The sequence below is a fragment of the Schistocerca gregaria genome, chromosome 11 (assembly GCF_023897955.1).
Source record: "Schistocerca gregaria isolate iqSchGreg1 chromosome 11, iqSchGreg1.2, whole genome shotgun sequence".
NCBI lineage: Eukaryota > Metazoa > Arthropoda > Insecta > Orthoptera > Acrididae > Schistocerca > Schistocerca gregaria.
This window is the reverse complement of record NC_064930.1, coordinates 26,640,774-26,666,911: the sequence shown is the minus strand read 5'-3', so window position 1 is coordinate 26,666,911 and position 26,138 is coordinate 26,640,774. Positions and strand designations below refer to the sequence as shown.

Below are 26,138 nucleotides of genomic sequence, written 5' to 3'. Positions count from 1 at the left end.
ATGTCGCGTGCAAAATACAAAGGATCTAGGCACCTACGAGAATGCCTACAACTGAAAATTGTCGAGAGCATAAACCGCCCACAAAAAGAAGTAAAATTTATGTTGTGATTCCCGTTCTTGAATAATTGTGCACTTTTTATTCTGGAGAAAACTGTAATTTCAGTTAAAATTCGTGTACATCCTGTAGTCGAGAACAATAAAAGCGAGAGCATTACCCACTGCTGACGCGCAGGACGATTACCGCAGCCCCCTGGAGACTTTGTTTGTATCAGACGGGTTAAACAGTTGTGCTCTGGGAAAGCAGGACGGTGTGGAAAGCAATCATTAAGAAAGTCACACGGGAAAAGAAAAACCACACATTTTAATGAACAATTGCCATCTTAAATATATGTACATATAAAACGCCTGCACGTTTGTACTTGCCGGCCGAAGCCTCTCACTTACTAGACGACAGCCTTATCTGCGAGTTTAAAAATACACAGCGTAAGTAAGCGCACACGCACGCTAAAAATATTGAAAAATCTGTTTGTGTACATAAAAGTAGATTAGTCAGTGCCTCGCAGATACTGTGCAGAATTTCATTCGGACACTACACGAACGAAAATTCCTTTACCTGGGTGCTTCGCACAGGCAGCAGTGGCTTTCGAGGATCTTCCAGTTGTGAATTTGTGGCCTACTACATTTGCGACGTCAATTATCCCCAATACAAACTGTATTACTATCGACAACACATTTAAATTATACCTGTCTGCCATCGGGCAAACACAGAAGATAGAGACGTAAAGTAACTGATCAACTTTTTGACCTTTATTCGTAAATATTGTAAACATTAAGTTGACTTTAAACTGCTCTTAAGCAACACTAGATATCTTAGAATAAGATATATAAAGTTAAACATGCAAGTATTTCTTTTGTTTCCTTCACAGACCACTGAAGAAACCTAAGACTGTTATAGGAATGACATTATTTAAGTCTCTAAGGTGCTGTTTGATTATTTTTTAAATTTGTAACTATATTTGGTCAAAGATCTTAGTCCAGTGCTTGTCGTACGTATGCTGTGGATATGGGAAAATTTTGGATGAAAAAGAATATTTCATAATTGTAGTAAAATTACATGAAATATTTACAGATTTCTGGTAACAGTAAGAGTTATACATACAATCAAAAATGTAATATTTAGAAATAATGTTTAGCCAAGCAGAGACAGATGCACAGAGTGCCAATGACTGACAACCACCCAAGGAAAACACAAAGTAAAATGACAAAGAGTTTTAGTTGGTTGAAACACTTAACGTAAAAAGGCCACAGTCGCTGTGCTCTTTCTAAAAGTATTACCCTCAAAACAAGATATAGCAAAAAATTTCAATATTTTTATGTATTTCAGTTCGACTTGTTTGTTCAGAACAGAATTTGGTTCTTTAGCAGCTTCTAGGTCTTCCATGCCTTATATAAAACAACAGCATTATCTTTAGTTTTATCCAGTACAAATTTTTTCACTAAGGTTAGGTTGTGATTCTTTGTCATTCTATTCAGTGTTCCTTGGACAGATATCTATAACTGGCAATCCATGCATCTAGTCCTGTACATCTAAACATTATTTCTTTACAAATATTATATTTTTGACATTGTTTTATATATAAATTCTGCTGTTAACAAGTAACTCTCAGTATTGTTTGTATTGTAACGAAAATTTTCAAATATCCTTTTCATCTGAAATTTTCCATTATCCATGTCATGTACGGCAGGTGGCGGATACGACTTTTGACTGAAACCAATTGCACATTAAAAAATAAATCAAACAGGGGAGGTATTAAGTGATGTCATTGCTACGGTTTATCAGATTAGTCAAACACAGCATTAAGACTTATGTGAAAGATGTTTTAGATGAAACAAAAATGAAACTCATTTGTGAAGAGGGAGTAAGAGTTTTACATCTACAAAGTAAACAGTACTTCACTGTCTGTTTTTTTCGGCCAACTGGTTTAACTGCCACCATGCCCCATTTGCTTCTATAAACACATTAAATTTCATTAACTGACATCACAGGTGAAGAGCAGTAATTCATATGTGACCCCTCCTCTATCACTAACTGAAAAACCTCGTGACTACCTGTTTTCGTGAGCCATCTGACACTAGAGATCTATTTCGAGACTGCAGGACAGAGCCGAGGTGCACTTGATGCAGAAACGAGCTCGACATGCTGAAAAATATGCTGTCGGTCGAGTTGTTTGTATGTCTGTGGACCGTAGGGGGGTGGAGATCCTCTGCACTGGCAAGTAACACGACACGAGACGACACGACACAACACGACACGACACGACACGACACGTGAGGTGGAAGCAAAGTGTCACGCAGCTGCACATGCCAGATATACCGCAACATAATCGAGTGTAGTGAATGTGAAATTTTGCACAGTACTTTTTCTTTTTTTAAAAAAAATCACAGCATTTCAGCCTACAACTACTGCACTACAGCTAGCTGATTAATTATTAAAGTTGCCTCATTTCTTCCACACTCATTATTAAGCATACAGAAAGACTAAAGGGATAGGAACACAAGAGAATATGTACTGCACAACTCTCAACAACAAAGTATTAACATCTGCTATTACAAAACATTTCTCTGTTGCCATCTGTAAATGTGAAATACACACACTCCAGTTATTAATTAAATCTTACAGTGCCATCCACAGAAAAAAATTAAGTTGAGGCAAGTTGGTAATACTACATTCTAAGTATATACACTGAAGACAGCTCAAAACTTAAAGTGAAACAAAATGAAACACAATACTACAATAATAATAATAATAATAATAATAATAATAATAATGAGTCATGTCCATAAAAACAGTCATATGAAAACCCCTTTAAAAACTCTTACATTAGAAACAGTGCACGAGAAAAATTAATCACAGCAAGCTTCCAATACCCTCCTTTCACCGATTTACCACAAATGCCGACCAGAAACATAAGATTAACAGGTACGTGTACAAACGACACGAAATGAAGTAGCCGCGATTGTGCCAGCCGAAATATTAGTTTGTGCATAAAAATATTGCAGCTGTGTACAGGAAGTCAAACATACAAATAGCACATCACAGAAGAATCACTTTGTAACCTCTCAAACGACATCTTCAGTTCAAAATCTTATCCTATGCAAGGTATTCCGAACACAACTCTGTCACCATAACATCACCACAGTGGGAAGTGTGGAACCAAGTGCTGTTCAGTAATTTGCAGTGAATAGTTTCTTCAAACTTCGAAGTGCCGCACAAATTAGACAGAGCTTTGCAGTGTATGTTCTGGCAACGTGATGTACGCACTAGGCACCTACAGCATTAGGCAAAAGTATTGCAGTAGTCACATTTGTACAGAGGTGTAAAACTTTCTCGGTGTCTATGTTGTGTAACATCCGAGCTCAAACTCCAGCTTTCAAAGATGCGGCCATTTGCTTCATCAGGTGGTGGTCAACTGCCGGGACTGACAAGTGTGTCTCACACAGTGCCAGCTTCCTATCAGGACAGCAATGTCGGCAGCGACCTCTCCCCCCTATGGACTGCATCAGTACTATGGAGAAACCGCCACCACCAGGTTTCACACAATTCCTTAGCCTTTTACGGCTAGTATTTCAGTGCTCGGTGAATTTTGTAACACCTCGTTTTTAGGAGCACGAGAGCAATTGTCATTTGGGGGACACGGATAAATTGGCAGTAGCAACGATGGTGCCCTAGAGCTAGAGAACCACCAAATTTGTTTCTCCGATACTGCGGTTTCATCCGAAGCTGAACTTTATTGTGCTACGACGGGCAGAGGGGCCATTAAAATTGAAAACAAAAACAAAAAACAGTTTTAACAGAAAAGAAGAAGCATCGATGTTAGCCACACTGTGGGACTGAGTGCTAAATAAAACAAACAGTGCTAGTTCTCCCCCACCCCAAGCTCCTAAATACACAGTCCACGAGATGCCGTGACCTCGGGGAAGTGGCCGAGTCACGGCCTGACCACTGCACTGGTACTTATGAACAGTTCAACTTGCACTATCTCAGCCTCAACCCTGTGATAATATCTCTGACACTAGGAGGCAAAATATTAAGCACAAAAATGCCAGTTAAATGTTTTGTTTGGAGTGTTTCTTTTGTATTACAGGAAAGCTGGACACTGAAGAAGAAAGAAAGAGATGAAACTGAAACATTCACGATATGAATTTGGAGGAGAATAGTGAAAATAAAATGGGTGTGTGAAGTGAAGAACAGTAGAGTAATGGAAAGGCTAAAAGAACGACGAACTCTACTAAACCCAATCGAGAAAAGTAATGCAAACCGGGTGGGGCAATACTGCAAGGAAAAGGGCATTCTCTTGATAGTTATCAGAAGTGTGGCAAAGGACACGAGAAGATAGAAAGGAGAAGGCTAAAAATGCCTGATGAAGTGGAAGAGGAAGCCTCAGACTACAAAACCACTTAGTCTGGAACGGGATCATACGGAGACTGCAACACTTTCAGGAAGCTGTTAATAGGCGGAAATCTTGATGACGATGCTCCGTTTATAGCACCCGATCCTACATTTCACTGAGGTCTCTGTTAAATTTACTGTGTCACATTGAAACTCCTATGACCTTTTTTGTTATAGAGCATGATGAAACACAAGATAAGACCTTCATACCCTCAATGAAACAAAAGATCTCTTTTTGTGCTTCATCTCACTGGAAGTCTGCAATAAAAGACTGATACAACTTCACATGTGAAGTAATAATTTTAACAAGGAAAGCAGCTACAGTAGCACTTAACACAGACCTTACGCAGAACGTCAGAAGTAGAAACTCAGTTTCACAGGAAAGAGGTAGTACTGGGTTTGATCAGCCTGTATTGCTTTCGTTCCGTAATCCTGACTCGAGAGCACAGGGGAGAAAGATTTACTCCATTCAGTGTCTCTCCAGGTCCCAAGGGAGGAGACAGCGAATATCTCCAGAACCTCCAGCTCTACCTCGAATGTGCGATACGGACAGAACACCGAGACAATTTTACACGTAGTTGCTGGAGATGAAAACTTTGAAACGACATCTGTACACAGTTTATGTGGGTATACCTACAGAAAAGAAAATAATTATTATTATTTGTGTCGCCCGTGAGACTGGGAAAGTTTTTCTCGAGACACGGACGGGCAAATAAGCTGGCAGTCGGGATAAAAATTGTCACTCGAAGCTTTACAGTTTTTTAAGTTTCCAAACACGGGTCGCCCCCACTTCTGGTGCAACTCTATAATCGGCTCCCACGCACCAGTCGCCACCGGTTCGACCCGTCGGGCAGCAGACAGAGGGGTGCCGTCGACCTGCAGACCGCGGCGGCAGTGTGTCCGACGGCACCGGATCGGGAGGCGGAGGTGTGGAGCATGGCCTGCAGCCACATAGGGCGGGGCGTCCGCAATCCGCGACTTCCGAGGCCTCGGAGGAAGACCGTTACACGTCCTGCAGTGCCTGAAACGTAGAATAATTTCATGTACAGTACAGGCGAGAGGAGAGGGAAGGAGGTGAAGGGCGGGGGGGGGGGGGGGGGGTGGGGGGGTGGGGGTGGGTGGGTGGGGGGGGTGGGGCGGGGGTGTCATCACGGGGAGCGGGAGCCCATCACAAAAAATGCACCCAGAATGTTTCTCAAAGTAATTTAATAGGGACAGTAATGGTAAACACTGAAGTGGAAAGCTATTTGCCGAGGAAATTGCAGGCAAACGATGCGAGCAGCTTTCGGTAGCAAATGAGAACATCAGTAAGTACGAGATGGGGCAAATAAAAGTGGCCCAGACGAGTGGATACGACTGGCAGCATAAACGGAAGAGGAAAAAACCTACAGATACTTCCGACACCGTGGAATGACTGCCCGTGCGACTCCTGACGGAGTTGTTAGCGGAGGTTGGTTCGGTAGTGGCCCTAGCTGGCCACTCGGGTCACCCGATCTGTCAGTGTGCGATTACTTCGTGTGGGGAGCTCCGAGTCCGAGGTGTATCGCGACGACACTCGTAGCCTTCCCACAACTGCAGCAGAACATTTCAGATGAGACTTTAGCGATACCGGCAGTTCAGATACGATCTAGCTTTGGCAACTTGCTGACTGGGGCCCAAAAGTGCCAACTTTCAACATCCGCTACAGATAGGGTAGTATTGTATATCTTTCCTTCTGCCATGTTTCTTTGTATCCGGAACTCTGTTCTCGGGGTCACACTTTCATTTTATTTGCCCCACCATGTATATGGGCAATGCAGTGGGGCGGGGGGTCTTGTGAAAAGTCTCCTAAAATGATAAAGCATGAAGATAAGGTGACTAATAAATGATAAGTAGTAAGTGTGGACGTGCTAAAATTGATTGAAAATAACCTCACAATAACAGGGAGAATTTATTTACAAGTATTGCTGAAATACAAAAATTTTTCTTGTTTTTATGAAATGGAAGTTGTAATTAATTGTTCCTAATTTGAGAGTACTTCTCAAAGTAATGACAGTGTATTCTGTATTTCTGTTCTCTCCGGGGTCAAATTTAGGAAATTATTACGCTTTATCAATGATATTAAGGTATATATGGGAAATACTATGATTTGTTTAAGAGAATGTGAATATGTTCATAGTTAAGGAATTGGGGGCAGCAAGTGAAGCTAGTTGATTTATTGTCATATTGTACGGCTGTAGCCACCAAATGTAATATGCTTATTAATGGGGAAACTAAAGCATTACTAATAATGTTGCGAGTAGAGAACTTGCAACTGGAATTTCAAGTATTTTGACGACTTTGTTATTTCGACTACACACTGAAATGAAAGTTGATTCGAGAAGGGAGGTTGTGTACAATACCAGGCAAGTAATTAAATTTTGATAGCTATGTTTTATATGAGTACTGTTTGAGTAAAATGGAATAATGTTGAAAATGCTTACAATAAGAAGGTGGAAGTTTCGAATACGTACTACACAGTTATGACAATAGTATGAAAAGGATAGTTGCTACTCACCATATAGTGGAACAAAGATTCCAAGACTTACCAAGCGGGAAAGCGCCGGCAGACAGGCACAATGAACAAAACACACAAACACACACACAGAATTACTAGCTTTCGCAACCGATGGTTGCTTCTTCAGGAAGGAGAGGGAAAGACAAAAGGATGTGGGTTTTAAGGGAGAGGGTAAGGAGTCATTCCAATCCCGGGAGCGGAAAAACTTCCCTTAGGGGAAAAAAAGACAGGTGTACACTCGCACGCACACACACACACACACACACACACACACACACACCACACACCACACACCACACACCACACACCACACACCACACACACACACACACACACACACACACACACACACACACACATCCATCCGCACATACACAGACACAAGCAGATATGTCTGCTTGAGTCTGTGTATGTGCGGATGTGTGTGTGTGTGTGTGTGTGTGTGTGTGTGTGTGTGTGTGTGTGTGTGTGTACGAGTGTACACCTGTCTTTTTTTCCCCTAAGGGAAGTCTTTCCGCTCCCGGGATTGGAATGACTCCTTACCCTCTCCCTTAAAACCCACATCCTTTCGTCTTTCCCTCTCCTTCCTGAAGAAGCAACCATCGGTTGCGAAAGCTAGTAATTCTGTGTGTGTGTTGGTGTGTTTTGTTCATTGTGTCTGTCTGCCGGCGCTTTCCTGCTTGGTAAGTCTTGGAATCTTTGTTTTTAATATATTTTTCCCATGTGGAAGTTTCTTTCTATTTTATTTATATATATGAAGAGGGGCAGCAGCCTTTTCAGTAGTTGCAAGGGCAACAGTCTGGATGATTGACTGATCTGGCCTTGTAACAATAACCAAAACGGTATTAAAATCCATGGAGAAGAAATAAAAAGTTTGAGGTTCACCGATGACATTGTAATTCTGTCAGAGACAGCAAAGGACTTGGAAGAGCAGTTGAACAGAATGGACAGTGTCATGAAAGGAGGATATAAGATGAACATCAACAAAAGCAAAACGAGGATAATCAAATGTAGTCGAATTAAGTCGGGTGATGCTGAGGGAATTAGATTAGGAAATGAGACACTTAAAGTAGTAAAGGAGTTTTGCTATTTGGGGAGCAAAATAACTGATGATTGTCGAAGTAGAGAGGATATAAAATGTAGACTGGCAATGGCAAGGAAAGCGTTTCTGAAGAAGAGAAATTTGTTAACATCGAGTCTAGATTTAAGTGTCAGGAAGTCTTTTCTGAAAGTATTTGTATGGAGTGTAGCCATGTATGGAAGTGAAACATGGACGATAAATAGTTTGGACAAGAAGAGAATAGAAGCTTTCAAAATGTGGTGCTACAGAAGAATGCTGAACATTAGATGGGTAGATCACATAACTAACGAGGAGGTATTGAATAGAATTGGGGAGAAGAGAAGCTTGTGGCACAACTTGACCAGAAGAAGGGATCGGTTGGTAGGATATGTTCTGAGGCATCAAGGGATTTGGAGGGCAGCGTGGAGGGTAAAAATCGTAGAGGGAGACCAAGAGATGAATACACTGAGCAGATTCAGAAGGATGTAGGTTGCAGTAGATACTGGGAGATGAAGAAGCTTGCACAGGATAGAGTAGCATGGAGAGCTGCATCAAACCAGTCTCAGGACTGAAGACGACAACAACAACAACAACAACAACAACAACAACATAGTACTGAAGTGTGGTGGTGATACTGATGATGATCATGATGGTGGCGATGATACCAGTGTTAGTGTTCTTGACTCTGAATTGTGGTAGTTCACATTAATTATGTCAAGTGATATAAATTTACAGCAATGCTTGAGATAAGTTTGTGATCTGACTGTATGTCACATGATTATAAGAAGTGCCTTTGATATGAAGTAATTACACTCATGCTCATAAATTAAGTTTTGCAGGTTTAAATCACCTCGGAGTATGACCGTGCGGTGCCTCTGACCTGTGGTCGTCGCACGGTGGTGCTGGCAACAGTCCACATGCGCAGAGCTGTGTTCATTTGTGTCAGAGTACAGTGCAGTGAGTAAGTTAGCAGACATTTTCAGACGTGCTAATGGTGACTGTGTGTTGAAAATGGCTCAAAGAAGACATATAGATGACGTTATGACTGGTAGAACACTTGGGGGACTAGAGGCTGGTCGAACACAGCAGGTCGTAGCACGGGCCCTCTGCGTGTCACGAAGTGTGATCTCAAGATTATGGCAACAATTCCGGCAGACAGGAAACATGTCCAGGCACTACAGTAAGGGATGTCCACTGTGTACAACCCCACAAGAAGACCGATATCTCACCCAGCAGTGCCTGCAGATGGTCACGGTGCACTGCAGGTAACCTTGCTCGGGACCTTATTGCAGCCACTGGAACAGTTGTCTCCAGACACACAGTCTACAGACGACTGAAGAGACACGGTTTATTTGCCCGGAGACCTGCAAGGTGCATTCCACTGACCCCTGGTCACAGGAGAGCCCGTAAAGCCCGGTGTCAAGAACACGGTACATGGTCATTGGAACAGTGGTCCCGGGTTATGTTCACAGATGAGTCCAGGTATAGTCTTAACAGCGATTCTTGCCGGGTTTTCATCTGGCGTGAACCAGGAACCAGATACCGAGCCCTTAATGTTCTTGAAAGGGACCTCTATGGAGGTTGTGGTGCGTGTGGTGGGATTATGATTGGTGCAGGTACACTGCTGCATGTCTTTGACAGAGGAACTGTAACAAGTCAGGTGTATCGGGACGTCATTTTGCACTAATATGTCTGCCTTTTCAGTGGTGCAGTGGGTCCCACCTTCCTCCCGATGAATGATAACACATGGCACCACCGAGGTGCCATTGTGGAGGAGTACCTCACAACAGAAGATATCGGGCGAATGGGGTGGCCTGCCAGTTCTCCAGACCTTAAACCCATCGATCACGTCTGGGATGCTCTCGGCCGATGTATCGCTGCACATCTTCAAACCCCTAGGACACTGCAGGAGCTCCGACAGACACTGGTGCAAGAATGGGAGTCTATACCCCATCAGCTGCTCGACCACCTGACCCAGAGTATGCCAACCTGTTGTGAGGCCTGTGTACGTGTGCATGGTGTTCATATCCCACTTTGATGTCGGGGTACCTGCGCAGGAAAAAGTGGCGTTTTGTAGCATGTGTGTTTTGGGACGGTTTTCTCAGCTTATCACCAATACCGTGGACGTACAGGGTGTGTTCCCTATGTGCTTGTGCTATTAGCGCCAGTTTTGTGTAGTGCCACATTGTGTGGCACCACATTCTGCAATGATCCTTAACTTATGAGCATGGCTGTATATAACTGTATGAATATTACTGGAATTAATTTTTTTTGCATTTTTTGTAAAATATATTTTTCATGCTGATGGTCAATAATTTTAAAATGATGTGAAGATGTATAAAGAAGTATATGTATGAAGGATGTTCAAAAACTAATGCAACATTTTTCTGAAAGCAGGTTAGTTTTATTCAGGGTTCCAATACACCATATTTTTCCCGTCTTTCGACTATGAGAACCTATCTTTCTACACAGTATCCATTCAAAGCAATGGCCTTACACCACCTTACCGGGAGGGCCTTTATGCCTGTACAGTACTACTCTAGTCGTCGATGTCAGAGCCAATATCTCACTGCACTAATAACCTCCTCCGCTTCCCACAGAGTGCATCCTTCACTGACCCAAACAGACGGAGGTCAGAAGACGAGAGATTTGGGCCGTAGGGTGGCCAGGAGGGACAGTAGAATTAATTACTGTGAACTGCTCTCAGTTGCGCGAATGTGAGGCGTCGCGTCGTTACGGACAAGGAGAAGTTCGTCTGCATTTTTATGGCGACTAATGCATTGCAGGAGTCAAAGCCGCGTGTGGCCAGCCAGAGTGCAGCAGATCTGACAGATTAGCGTGACCTCGCTGTGACAGAGACAGGTGCCTCACCCAATGACTCACCGTGCTCTCTTTCACTGTCAGCTCTCCGCAAACATTCTGCGAGTGCCAACAAATGTCAGCAATGCTCTGGTTTTCTCAAAAAGTAGCTCGATGACAGCTCTCTGCTTGGAAAGCATCTCCGTTACAGATGTCACTTTGGAGGCAATGTATAGTGCCACTAGCTCTTGGAACTAAATGAAACAAAGGGCTGAAGTAGGATTATTCCAAGATGTCCCACAACAAATTCTGAATTTTTTCAACTGAAACTGGCCGAAAAGGGGGGGGGAATGGGCAATACTTATTCAGTGTGTATACGTGGACAAGGAAAAAAATTCTCGGATTTCCCGGTTAAAAATACACTTTCTCCCTGGTGACAGTATATTTTCCCTTATCAATTATTTGAATGGTTATGGCTTTATACACGGACGTACAATTTCCTGGCACTTTATAAAACAAAACTCAGGGAAAAGGACATGTTTTGGAAATATCTTTGATGTGCAAGAACATATACGCTGCGTATTCTCGTATAACGAAAGTATACATCTGATTTCAACCAAACACCGCATGTTACTTTCCGAATCACTGAAATCGAGATTTTGATGCGCTTTTGTAAGCCGTTCGTAGCTCATGTCACGTGATTTCACGAGCCAATGACAGCGGATATTCAGAGGACACGTTATGTAGCCAGCCAACAGCAACATCACTGTTACGTAACACGAACACACAACAGGGAAAGTTAATAGTTTAAATTAATATACATAGTGTTGTTACACAAAGAGCAAAGCTTTCACATATAATATTGGTCTGAAGGTTCAACAGAAGCTAAGCTTTTGCATATACTGTTGATCTTTTTTGCATGTGTTACACTTTAAGATATATCAAACAAATGTGCCAGTAAAATTTTTAATAATGACATAAATGTCTGATCTTTAGGGTTCGAAATTCTTCGAAGTGGCTCGTCATCAAAGAGTTGATTTTTAAATGAGAGTCAAACGCTCTGTGATTTAATAAATTCATGGTACATTCTTGCATATAACTCAACTTACGTAAAAGGATATTTACTTTGAAAGTAATGCTTTTCAAACCACCATTCACAATATTTTCCTGCGACCTGTTAGAAATAGGCTCATTTCAGCAGTTGCCACGGAGCGCAGATAACAGGCGACACTGCGCTTGGGTAGCTACCATGATGTAGGAAGCGTGTATGCATGTACGTGTAAAACATTGAAAAATCATACATTATTTCATAAAAAAAGAAGACATCGGAGGATACTGCAAGAGCATCGGAATTTCGTGAACCATATTAAATTGTGCACATTTAAAGTGCATACTTAAAGGGCACATTTGTATGTCGAGATTCCCAATGAAGTAGAGCTCGACCTGATATTAAGCTTTCAGGGTGGTTTTCGGGATGTAAATTTTCTTGGAGCATCAGTACTGTATTATATTATTTTTAGTTCTTTACTATGGCATAATGCCATATGTGCTAGAAAATGAAAACACACACTTGAAATGCAGCGAAGAGTTGAAACTGGCCAGTACTGTGGAATTAAACATTTCGTTTCAAATACACTGACTGCCTCTGTGGAAAGGGTTATCAGAAGTCAAATTTCTTTAGCAAACAGACAAAAATAACTTCATTGTTACGCAAGGTGCTTAATGCTTGTCTCTCATAAAGGAGGAAATAAAATAAAATCTGAAAGTAATGACATATTTCAGGCTTCTGTGATTATGTGAAAGTGTTTTAATTAATTTGATAGCTCCCAGCCACAGATATCCATTTTGTTTTAATTTGACGTGAGAGTAAACGAAGGGGAAACAGCAAAATCACTAAACGTAAACACGGGTCACGTGGAGACAGATTGCTCTGTGCATCAGCCCTGGATCTATGAAATTTGCGAACCGCGTCGATACGGGGAGAAGGGGGGGGGGGGGGGGGGGGGGGGGGGGAATCGAATTTTCAAAATATGTTCATCTTGTAGTGCACATCTTTCCAAACAGTCTGAAACATAAAACAAATGTAATCAAGAAAATATAAGATATATTATTTGGTCTTAAGTATGCCAAAGTGCAGTGCCAAGCCTCTTCATACAGCATTTTTCTACCACACGTCCAAACTATATTCAGGACAGTGGAAATTGAAATGTCCTGTGGTGGCTCTCCCGCTCCCAGTCGGCCGGTTTGACAGCCTGCTCCTCTTTAAAAATGGTTCAAATGGCTCTGAGCACTATGGGACTTAACATCTATGGTCATCAGTCCCCTAGAACTTAGAACTACTTAAACCTAACTAACCTAAGGACATCACACAACACCCAGTCATCACGAGGCAGAGAAAATCCCTGACCTGCTGGGAATTGAACCCGGGAACCCGGACGCGGAAAGCGAGAACACTACCACACGACCACAAGTTGCGGACGCCCCTCATTAAGAAAAAATCTCGCAATTTATAGCAGATGGGATTACTTGTAATCGAGAGAACAAAAACTCTGAAAAAAAACTGAACTCTTCATTCCCTCTTAGTTAATAACTTGCTGTTTTGTGTGACATAAAATTAAATATAGGATATATAAAACCAACACTGACATGAGATAAGCAAGAAATTACACATTTCTTCAAATCTTAGCTCCTAGCATTTTTTTCTCTCTAATCTTGCTACAGCTTTACATGGCGTGCTTTCCTTTCTGCGAAAGAATCTATTACCTCATCTAAGTTCGTCAAACGTTTTGCTAAATGAAAAGTCGAAATGTTGTTACCTGATACTAAAAAAGCTGTTAATACAAATCATACCCAAGACTGGTGCGGTTTCTCAATCTGATTACGTCTATTTTGTCACTTTCTGCTAGATAAAACAAAATAGGCCTTTCTAATATTGCACCAATTTTGCAACACACACCAAGTAAACGAGACTGTTTTGGGACAAATGGTCATTTTTATAACACAATAGAATATAATCCAATAAGTACCAATATCATTGGCTATTAGGCCTACTAAAAGCAAAAAGCTTTATGTTAGGAAATAGTTTCACAATTCACTCATACGCACCAGCTTCTCAAGCACGAGATCGCAAAGTAGTATTATGAAATTTTTATATAAATTTGGAATCGTCTTATTCTTCCATAATTTGTGTGATGTCCTCGTTTCTTCTCCTTCCTTGTTCTAATAAACAATCTTGTCATCACCAATTCTGCAGCTATTGCTGCCACTGTCAAAGTTTGTTCGCCAATTAACTTCACTAACCCTGCCAGAATCACAGGTTTAGTTATCCCGAGATTATTTTCCGGTTAGGCGCTATTACGTGTTCGAACAACATGTTTTCCGCGTTACTTCCAGAATAGAACTTACGCGGCTGCTTGCCGGGGACTGTACTACTGGTCCTTACTAGTTTAGCAATCTGGCCAAAAATTTTCTGGCAAAATTTCGTTATCTTGGATACACCTAGAAGATAATACGTAATCTTTCTCACCTGTTATTCCTGTCAGTCGTTTATTTACATTCTGGTAGTCTGAATCTATGGATTTCGCTAGTAATTATTACAACGCTGATCATTTGCAAACCCAAACAAGTACATAATCAGAGAGTGATTGGTATTCATCTGTTCGGCTTTACTCTCTCAGCTCGTATACCCCGTCCCCTTTTGTCTGCGGAAAGTTTATTTCTAGACGTGACTAGGATTCCCCCAACAGTGACATCACGTGCACTGTGCACGCATTCAAAAATCAACTTATGATTAATTCAGAAATCAACTTAAAATGCGTTCAAAAATGTTCAAAAACAAACAGGGAAGCATTTCAAAATCATATGAGTAATCGATAGGCAAACGTGCGTTAGATGCTAGGTGCTTTGTGAAACAAGATTTTTTCCTCAAGAATATGAATTTGGTGCCCCATTTTCCCGGTAGCATCTAACTCCTTGCTGCGACTGCTTGCACAGCCAACAGCCACATTCCTGTAACCAGACGCGGGAGTATCTACTACTCAAACGTGACTCAACAGCGCATGTTCCTGCGCGTAACTGCTAAAACAAATCGAATGTAAACAGTTGCAACTTCACGCTCATTGGAGGTAATTTGTTGTTATGAAGCACTGCATAGTCTTCCTAAAGCCTCTGACACATTTTCAATTGGCAGACACATGCATGAGCACTGTGTATCGTCGTTGCATATGGCGCGTTTCCTTTGGTAGTATTATTCTGCAGTAGCGGGATACAGTAAAATCCTTTGTTAGAGTATCGGTTCTTACCAGTCATAATTACAAAAATATAACTCAAAACTAAAACAATGAAAAATTCCCGGAATTCTAAAAATATCCTGGGTTTTTCCCGGTTTTCTCCCGGATGAAAAAATTCCCAGATTTTTTCTGGATCTTCCGGTTGTCCCGGGTCGTATACACCCTGTTATTGAATGCTCCTCACATTACAGTAAGAAGTATTTGAGAAGCTACAAATTTAAAAATTCTTTATGCAAAGATAAATGTAATTTTTTCCTTGTGGAATTTCTCCTTCACACATCTAGAAAGCTACCATTTTCAAGTTCTTTATGTAATGTAAGGGATTTATGTTCTGCAAGATTTTATCTCTTTGTAAATTTTGCCACGAGACGATCATCTTGGCGACTGTGTGAAGGTTCGTAACACAGGTACATTTTAGATGTTAAATAAAGACAAAATGGACAAATGTTAGTTTAACTGCTATGTGAAGCAAGTATCCCAGGTTCTGGCGTCTAGTTACAAAATTTATGAACATAGTGCAACTGATCTGGACATAAAAAGTTTTCTTATATTAATGTGGATACACCAGGTAACTATCTTAGATCACCCAGCAAAGTCACATATGGTATTTCTACATGAGCAGATGTGGGATAGTCCACAATAAAGTAATGAGTGATGTCAACATTCAAGATTTACTGGAAGTAGTAAAATCGCTGCTTCCAGTACTGAGGAATTTTGAGTCTACATTTGGTATGATTTTACTATGTTACATTGCCTGTTTAAGTGTGAGAAGTTTATTTTTGTGATTATTCGTTATGTTTCTTTATGCTAACAAGTGTAACGAACCCCATTTTGAGTTTTGAAGGGGAATATTTCCACGCCAGATCACCTTCCTATATGTTTGCTTATTGTCAGTTGGTGAGAGAAATATTAACTAGCTTTCAAATAGCGGACAGTAGTGTTTGGGCAGTGTATTGAGTAGTTCAGTAAAATTCTGTTTCCTCTACATATCAAATATTCCATTACAGTGTCTACTTAGATATACGTGGTTAGCTACTGAGGATTTATCAAAGTGTTTGAGCCTACTCTTTGCATCGTGTACAGAGTTTTCCTACCACTTTGCATATGTAGGACACAAGGCGGCTATTTCACTGTAATTTACGTATTTCTCTGTCAGCATGTATACGCTGAGGGGGGGGGGGCAAAAAACCACGTTTTGGAAAGATCTTTGACGTACTGCAACATGTACGCTGCACATTTTCATATTATGAAAGTAAATATTCGAATTCCACCAAACACAGCACATTAGTGTCAAAAGTATTGAAACTGAAATTGTGATGCGCTTTGTAAGCCAACCATGGCTCATGTCACATGATCTCACCAATTGATTACAGCACATATTCAGAGCATAGGACACGTGACATAGTCAGCCAATAGCAACATCACTGTTAAGCAGCACAAACACACAAACAGGAAAAATTAAAGGTGGACATTAATATACATAGTACAGCTACAAGGAAAGCTAAGTTTTCATACATAATATTTACCTTTTTCACATCTGTTCCACTTTAAGATATCTCTGTCAAATGTGCCAGCAAAATTTTAAATAATGACATAAATGTCTGGTCTCCTGGGCTCAAAATTCTTATACACGGCTTGCCCTCACCTTGTTAAGCTTTAAATTGAAATTAAATGCACTACTATTTCAGAAATTCAAAGCACATTCGCACATGTAACGTAACGCATCTTGCACGAAATGAAATCTACTTTGACAGTAACGTTTTTCAAAACACCATTCACAACATTTTTCTGTGACCTGTTAGAATTCTTTTCAGCAATTGTCAGAGAGCACCAGAAAACGGTGTTGCTGTGCATGCGCAGCTATGATGACATGTATGTTTGAACGTATATAGTAGTTAGAGCTCTAAATTACATCATAAATGAAAAAGGACATAAGAGGATACACCAAGAGCATCAAAATTTCGTAAACCAAACTAAAATGCATAATTTGACTTAAAGAGCACATTTGTATGACCAGATTCAGGCCCCAACACGATATTAAGATTTTCAGTGTGGTTTTCGGGATGCAAGTTTTCTCGGAGTGCCAGTACAGTATTATTTCACGTCCAGTTCTTTTTTATGGCATAATGCCATGAACGCCACAAGATAAAAAAGTGCACTCGGAATTCGGCAAACAGTTCACACAGACCATTAGTATTTCAAACAAACTGGCTGTCTCCGGACAAAAGATTAATCCAAGCCAAATTTCTTTAGGAAATTTGCAAAAACTACTTTATTGTTCTACAAGGCAATTAATGCCCCATTGACAAAAACCTGGAGATAAAATAAAATAAGAAAACAAGCTATCATATTTTAGCCTTCCATGACTATGTGAATGTATTTTAATTCACTTGCTAGTTCCCAGCCACAGAAATACATTTTCTTTTCATTTGATGTGAGAGCTGTAAACAAAGAGTAAATAGCAAAATCACTAAACGTAAACACGGATTATGTGGAGACCACCCCCTCGCATTACAACTTGGGACTGCTCCGTGCCTGCACAAATCTGGCAGCTTAGTGCCACAGAAAAATTTTCCCAGGTAGCATCTGGCTGCTTGTTACTACTGATGATAACGGCTAACAGCCACACATCACGCAGCCAGACGTGAGAGGAGGCATCGCTCACGCGTGACTCAACCACTCACGCGTGTGACCCACTGGCAACTGCTCAGACGAACGTAATCTAAACCGTTGTGACATCACACTCATTGGAAACTGTTTATTGTTAAGAAGTAATGCATAGTGTTCTTCCTATAACCTTTGACACATTTTGCTGTTGGCAGATGCTTGTCCATGCACTGTGTTGTAAATAGCCATTTCCGTTGTTACTTAAGTTTTATTTTGGTTTTTTCCCTCGTTTATGTTTTATTGATGCAGTATTATTCTGCAGTAGCGGGCTAAAGTATCTTCCAGAGCATCAGTTTTTACCACTCAAAACTACAAAAACTGGAAAGTAGAAAAATGAAAAATTCCCAGTTTTCTATTAGGTGAAAAAAATTCCCGATTTATTCCCAGATTTCCCGAGGCATATACACCCTGCCTGTGTTCTGTTATTGGGGTTTACTGTGCGAGACAAGTGGTGTTTAAGTTTGTTGTTTGTGGAGAAAGATATTTTTATGTTGGTATTTCTAAATAAGTTAGAAATTTTGTGATTTTTTTTTGTAATTTGATTCCAAAGTAGGAATTGCTCATGAAAACTTATGAGTCAACACCATATTTTTTGTAGTGCTTCTATTACTGATGTTGGTGTGTATTTTGTTGGGCAGTTTGTCAATCAACTTTTGGAAAAATATCATCTTCACAATTCTGGAGAAACAGGCCAGACAACCACGAGAGCTGTTGTCGGATCAGGTTAACGACTTTTGCATAAGGCTTACTGACAAGAATGAACAATACACAGATAAATGGTAAAGGTAACTAAGTACTGGTAAATGAAGATCAGTTTAGTTCTAGGAAAGGTAAAAGCACCACATTTGACAATGTAAACTGGTGCAACTGTTCAAAATTCTCAGAAAAATGCAAGCAAGCTATAGGGAAAGATGGTTAATATAAGGTATATGTTCCAAGTCATAACACGTGATTTTTTTTCCCCCCTGACAAGCTAATCATTTTTTAAAAAACCTGAAATGTGTGTCTCTTCTAGAGGCAATCTCTCTGCAGTCTTACACATTTTTGATTATGACGATGCCGTAATTCTGTAGCCACACAGAAAAATTGTATGCACATCACATCCACCGTCACCCTCGACAAATAGGGAGTTCCATTCCTGCTGTCGTTATGCGTCAACATTGCACGACAAAATGTCACGTGCGCAGCCTCGTAATTTGCAGTACCCAGCTGGAGGGCATTTTTCGTCATTTTAAGTATCAAAAACAGACCTCATTTTACCACTAGAGTTCAGCGTGCCATACAATGCCGCAGACTCATCACAAACTCATACCAAGTCCACACGTATTTTAAAACAAATTGCATATTTATATCTGTTTCCAGTATTTAGGAGGAGTAATTGGAGGTGGTATAGCTCGGATGCACCTTGTACAATAGTTGAAACACCTGAGAGGGAACAATAAGATTGGAAGACCGAGAATGAAGTGATCAGATAAAAGAGTGTATGAGACACAAATGCATTTTGCTCCTACTGTTCAATCTACACGTCAAAGAAGCAACTGTGAAACTAAAAGGCAGGTTTGAGAATGAGATTAAAATTCATGGTGAAAGGTAATCTCTGATAAGTTTCACTCAAGTCATTTCTGTCCTCAGTGAAAGTGAAGAAGAATTACGGGATCTGTTGAACTGAATGAACTTTCTGATGAGTACAGAATACGGACTGAGAGAAAACTGAAGGCAGACCGAAGTAAAGAAAGTAATGAGGAGGAGCAGAAACGGATTAGTGATAAATTTAACATTAAAATTGGGGACTATGAAGTTACTGAATTCTGCTACATCAGAAATAAATAACACAGGACTACAAATGAAGGAGAAAATAAAAGGAAGACTAGCACAGGGAAAGAAGACATTCCTGGCAAAAAGAGGCCTACCAGCATAAAATAGAGGGCTTAATTTTATGAAGAAATTTCTGATGATGTATGCGTGGAAGTGAATGACTGACTGTGTGAAAGCCATGAAAGTGAACTGAAGAGAAGGTGTGAGGCTAGAGAAGGATTTTGAAAATTAGGTGGACTGATATAGTAAGGAAGGAGGAGATACTATGTAGAATTGGTGAAGCAAAGACCATGTGGAAACACAGAAAAGAAGAAACAAAAATGATGATAGGACCTGTCTTAAGACACCAAGAAATAATTTCAGTGGTGTTAGAGGGAGTTGTAGAAGATAAAATAACTATAGGGGGAAGATAGAGATCGGACGTGCGGTGCGAATGCTATTCCGAGACGAGGACCTCGGCACGGAAGAGGAAGCCGGTGGTGGGAAACTGGTGACAGGAAGGATCCGGTGTCCAGTGCGTTCGCCATACCCGGTACTACGAAGGAGGTCCGTGGCCGTGGAGGTGCCCGCGACTGCCCGGGTCCAGCAGCGGGGTGGTCTCGACACTGCGCGGGGAGTGCGTCGTCCAGAGGTCGGGCGCGCTGCTCTGCTGGTAACCTTCTCCGGCCCCCACCCCCACTGTGCCGGAGACCGCCCCCCCACCTCCGCTGCCGACACCGACTGCCGCCTCCAGTCGACCTCCCTGGTGCACCTGTGGACATACGAATAAACACTACACTGGTCTGTTTGTAAGAAGTGCTCTTCGATACTCATTTAGAACACTTGACGGCAATTTTCGTGTTACTCTACGACATCTGTATACGATCAGATTTGTTTATTACAATCACTGTTTGTTTTCCGAGGGTTTTGTGAAATAAATGCACAAATCGAGTTTATCAGATTGAAACTCAATTTCGAAGCAGCTCTCTCGCCCCGTGTGCGTTGGAAAGTATTCCGACACTAATTGGAATGGCCACCGGTGCAGACAGAGCATTTCTCACACTGAGCTTAGCACTGTGCAAAAGGGGGAAAAGAAAATGAGATGCTGGACCATGGAACAGCTAAAATTGAAAGATAAATATAACCACAAAACTCTGCTAAAGAAAATATTACATTCATGCCTGATTACATAAACTTTCTCTAAATGAACTCTTAATAACTTCTACTGTTACACAATAAATCACACAAATCTGAAGGCTGTCAGTTCGACTAAATACGTAGAGATTACAATTACGACAACTCAAATTGGAATGGTCACAAAGAAAGTGTTGTAGGAGAGGTGAATAAATGGCTGTTTTATTGGCAGAACACTTAGATCATACAACTGGGCTACTAAAAGGACTGCCTAATCTACCCTTGTCCATCTTCTTCTATAATATTCCCATGCAGTATGGGATCCTTACCGGATAGGATTGATAGAGGAGATCAAAGAAAGGTCATAGAAGGACGGCTTATTTTGTATTATCATGAAATAGGGGGGAGAGAGTTACAGGGGCTAGGTTGGCTATCATCAAACCAGAGCCATATTTCAGTGCGGCACGATCTTTTTGTGAAATTTTGATCACTAACTTTCTGCTATGAATGTGAAAGTATTTTGCTGATCCACCTACATAGGAAGAAATCATCATCGTAATGAAAGAAGAGAAATCGGAGCTCACACGGAGCTCCCCGTGCTGACAGAATGGAATGGCAGAAAAAATAGACTGAAAGTGGTCCGATGAACTTAAATGTTAATTGCAGAGAAGCCATGTAGATATAGATGAACTTGTTAGTATTACGTTATCCTCACATTGAGAAAGAAGACACAGTTATGCAAAAATTTACTCTAGTTTTCTCAACAATTACAACTTTGAGATTTATGTCTATTGGAGCAGATCTCAAATACAAGTGACATCATTATGGAAACATATGACGCAATAAATGAGGCATTAAAAGAAAATACTATTTTGTTCCTATCTCGATTGAACATGACATGTAGAATATTTCATATTTTTTCTTTGTTTTGAATTGGAAAATGTCAGACACATGTAATATTTGATTTTTATACATTTAATCCTTTGATCTTAGTTTGCAGAATTGTGGAAACTCACAATACAAAGAGGTAACCTGAAACAAAAATTCTCCCATACTCAAGATGTAACATTCATCCTGACCTTATTTTGTAAGTTTGACAAGCCAAAAAGGGGGAAAAAAAGAAAGGTAGAGAGACTCCTGCTGGAGATCAAGAAAAATGCCACACATTCATGATTCTCGAAAGGAGAACAAGGGAATAAACTTTAAAAAAAGCTTATTCAACTCTGATGTAATCAGTAACACTCAGCTTCTAAAATTTTGCATCTTTTCACTGTAATAGATTTGTTGTATTACTTTCATGACTCATGTTTCTATTGAGATTTGCCTTAACTGAAGTTGAACAAAATCTGTTCTACATTTTTGTGGGCTCATTAACTAAAGCATAGTCCAGGGCCAATGTATGATTAGATGAACGTGGGAAACTTCCCAAAACAATCCTCAACTTCACCAACAGAATCAACTTTACGCTCCCAGAAGTACACCGAGGTAATGCTCATCTCTCCAAACTGTCACACTATTGCGCAACATGCCACTGCCTAAAATATCAAATGCAGGTACTTCTGTGACAGCTTACACAGGCATTCACAATTGTCACATCTTTTCCCCATGTCTTCTAGGACAGAAAAGGGTTCTACTTTTTAAGTCCAGCCACTTTGAAGCCTTTTGCGCGTTAACAAGCTTTACTTCAGTTCTTTGACAGATCTCAAATTTTAAAATTATGGTGAAAGGGGGGGGGGGGGGGGGAGGAGGAGGAGGAGGGAAAACACACACACACACACACACACACACACACACACACACACACACACACACACACACACACACACAGAGAGAGAGAGAGAGAGAGAGAGAGAGAGAGAGAGAGAGAGAAATCCCAGACGTGAGTTCTCGAGCAGTTTCCCATGAAATTCACTTTTGTATTGAAAAGTGTGAAGTATGCTGGCATGCAAAAGGTATGCTGCAACTGTGGAAATACTAGTTTGTTTCTTTCCTGCCTGTTTTGCTGCCAAATTGTCTCATCTTCTCCAAAAAATCTTCAAAAGCCATGCTTTATTGTTAGAGTCTTCTGCACAAGAGGTGAGATTAAGACAAACAAAACAGAAGCAGATTGTAATTACAGCAGCAGCAATATTAGTGACGAAAAATTGGAGCTGACTGCAGATTACCATAACATTAATCTTCTTCAGACTGTTTCCTGTCTGATATATCTCCATCCTACCCAGAATCATCGAATTCTTCCTCTCGAGCTTCCAGAATTTCTCACTCGTTTAAGAAACATGACACTAGTAGCAGAGTTACCTAACGGGCGCATCATTTGCATAAACGTGACTACATTAAAAATGCAACTCAAAATTCACTTTGTCAGACCTGTATTAGTGCTCAGTGCACGTAGCTAGAATTGACTGTAAACTAACGGCAACAGAAAGAAGATCCACGTCGGTCATTCAGTCTATCGTCTTCAGCTGAAGGTTTGTGTCAGAACAGTATGCACCGATGAATATCGTACTCGTTTGTCAAGAATATAAATTAACAAAATAGTAATGACGTGTGCATTTTCCTCACATTTACATTTTTTCCTGTCAAACGAGTTACTTTGCCTTTACCTGTGCTGTGAGTTAGTAGAGGAGAAGCAAAGTAAGTTTATTGTTATATTTTTGATAATTTCATGTTTACATGAATGTGTACACTGTGATAGGTTTCTAAATAGTTTTGAGAGAAAATTGATTACCAAATGAAAATTGTCGGATGCTGCTTGAAACAGACATAGTGTGCATAGATTTCTGCAAAGTGAGCTAGTGGGGCAGGGGTATTACAACATGCTAGAATTTGGGTTCAGCCACCTTATTCGTTACAGAATTATCACGAATTCCTAGCAGCAATTGTCTGTAACTCTGCTAAACTGCAAACTAACCGTCACCATACGTGATGAGAAATATTGCAGCTTTGGCAACCTGGACGTATCTGAGGTTTTCTCTGTTGTCACTGTGTTCTCAGAAAATTGAGACGATTCCTCGGTGTGACTGCAGTTTCGATGCCGATCTGCAGTAGAGATGGATACAAACTTCTGCAGGCCCGTGCCAAAACTGTATCTTTAGTCTTTTTCTATTGCTTCCCCATTCAGCTCTTACGAAACACCAGAAAGAAGCAAGTCTAATACAGTGTCACACAGATTCCGTTGCCGATTCCCAGCATGTAGGTTTGGCAGCGGTACGTGTGCCAGATGCCCTCCCCAATTCCCGGAATGTAATGAAATCGCAATAACAGTTCACCATTTGTGTGTGCAGAAAGTATACCAACGGTGGCTCGCCGATTACGTTTTACGAAGCAGAGCTGCTGTTGTACGTTTGAAAGAATGCAGTTGTGCTGCATTGTAGGTCTGCACATCTATTCTTAACCCTAAACGTGTCAGTAAAAAAAAGAAAATACAATTTTTTGTGCTAGAAGAGAAGGGTAAAGGTGGTGACATTTGTATGGCTGAAGGCCTGTAAGCCATCACAGAAGTAACTGTGCCCAGTAGCATAGGCTTTAATATGTTGCACAATGACTTGACCAATTGGAGACTTGAGAATTATCTCAGTGGAGGCTGCTGAATGTTGTTCCTATTGGCCAAATTTGGGATTGTTTTGGGAGGTTTCCCATGTTCATCTAATCGTACATTTACCTGGGCTATTCTTTAGTCAATAAACCAAAAAATGAAATTTAAAAATATGTAGCTTTCCAAAAAGGTTTTAAAAGTTTATTCCCTGGTTCTTCACTTTCAAAGATATTAATGTGGCTTTTGATTCAGTAGCACACCTATGCTTATTGTCAAAAGTATTATCCTACGGGGTCTCAAGTGAAATTTTGTGACTGAATTCAAAACGTTTCGGTAGGGAGCAAACAGCATGTTATCACAGATGCAGAGCCACTGTGAAATATATACATAACTTCAGGTGTGCCCCAGGGAAGTGTGTTGGGAACCTTGCTGTTCATTTTTTATGTTAATGGCCTTGCAGTCAAAATTAATAATAGCCTCAGACCTTTTGCAGGTGATGCAGTTATCCTAATGAAGTACTATTGGAAAGAAGCTGCATAAATGTTCAGTAATATCTTGGTAAGACTTCAAAGTGATGCACAGATTGACAACTTTAAATGTTCAGAAATGTAAAATTGTGCACTTCACAAAAAAAAAAAAAGTATTATCCTATGACTTTAGTATCAATGAGTCCCTGATACATGGGTGTAATCCTTTGTAGGGATACGAAACGTAATGAGCACAGAGGCTCAGTTGTGGGTTAAGTGGGTGGTAAACTTCAGTTACCAGATAAGACTGACAGGGGATATTGAACGTATACGAGTAGGGCAGCACGAATGGCAACAAGAAAGTCTATTAACAAAGATTCAAGAACCGGCTTTAAAATAGTATATACTACAAGCCTCTATGCATCATTCACTTAGGGATTGTGAGGACAAGATCAGAATAATTACTGCATGCACAGAGACATTCAATCAATCATTCTATCCACGCGGCATATGTGACTGGAATGGGAAGAAACTCTAGTAACTGGTACAATGGTATGTACCCTCTGCCAAGAACTTCATGGTGGTTTGCAGAGTATAGACGTAAATTTAGTCAGTAAAACTATTTCATATAGACCTCAATATATGAAATGGGACAGCATACAAGGTAGACGGTGGGAGCCAAACTGGTTTGTCACACACTTATCCCCTGAACCTGCATTCCGCACTTTGCCGTTCCCAGAGGCAATCCACTATTCTATTTGTTACAGCATGAACTCAATGCCGGCATGTCAGTCTGGAATGACTGAGGAGAGACGGTTGTGAGAAGAGGTCAGCCAAACGCACGGTAACTGACCTCCTTCCAGGACGACAACGCGACAGCAGTGGCCCCTAGGTGAAGAGAACATAAGTGAAGCACTGTTCCCAACTGCTGGTGGCCAGTTCGAAGGACCCCCCCCCCCCCCCCCCCCCCCCCTCAGTTACTCAAACGAGAGCAGTTGACTTTTGAAATCACCTTTATGGCGATGAAGGTAACATCTCAGGTATCACATCCCACAGTTATTCACCGTAGTGGGCCCTCTTTTGCAAGTAACTGACAAAATAATTTAGGTAATTCTTGCAATTGACTAGAGCCTCGAATTATCAATAATTTCAGAGTGGTGCAAAGGGCCAGAAATTAAGTTAGCTGGTATGCTGAAGGTTGTGTTTTCAAATTTTATCATGTCCAGTCTAGCTTTTTTTCTTTTTTATAGAGATGACATTGACTTATTTTAAATTAGTTAATTGGTTTAAATACAATTGGTTTGATTATTAATCCTTTGCTATGTCATTTTAATCACTGTATTAATTTTCTTATTTGCTCTTATTTTTTACTGACTTATTTATCTTACGTGTGACTTTCTTGCCCAT

General features: G+C 40.7%; 1 protein-coding gene across 2 annotated transcripts in view; it reads right to left on the bottom strand.

The window, feature by feature from the left end:
* Positions 1-342: 342 nt before the first annotated feature.
* LOC126295506 (autophagy-related protein 9A-like) overlaps positions 343-26,138 on the bottom strand; it is a 166,426-nt gene continuing 140,630 nt past the window's right edge. For both annotated transcript variants that reach the window (XM_049988085.1, XM_049988086.1), the window contains exons 15-16: positions 20,146-20,367; positions 343-5,471 (exon numbers count right to left, since the gene is read on the bottom strand). In XM_049988085.1, coding sequence (XP_049844042.1) covers positions 20,152-20,367 — 216 coding nt within the window. In that variant the 3' untranslated portion in view covers positions 343-5,471; positions 20,146-20,151. The remainder of the gene's footprint in view (positions 5,472-20,145; positions 20,368-26,138) is intronic.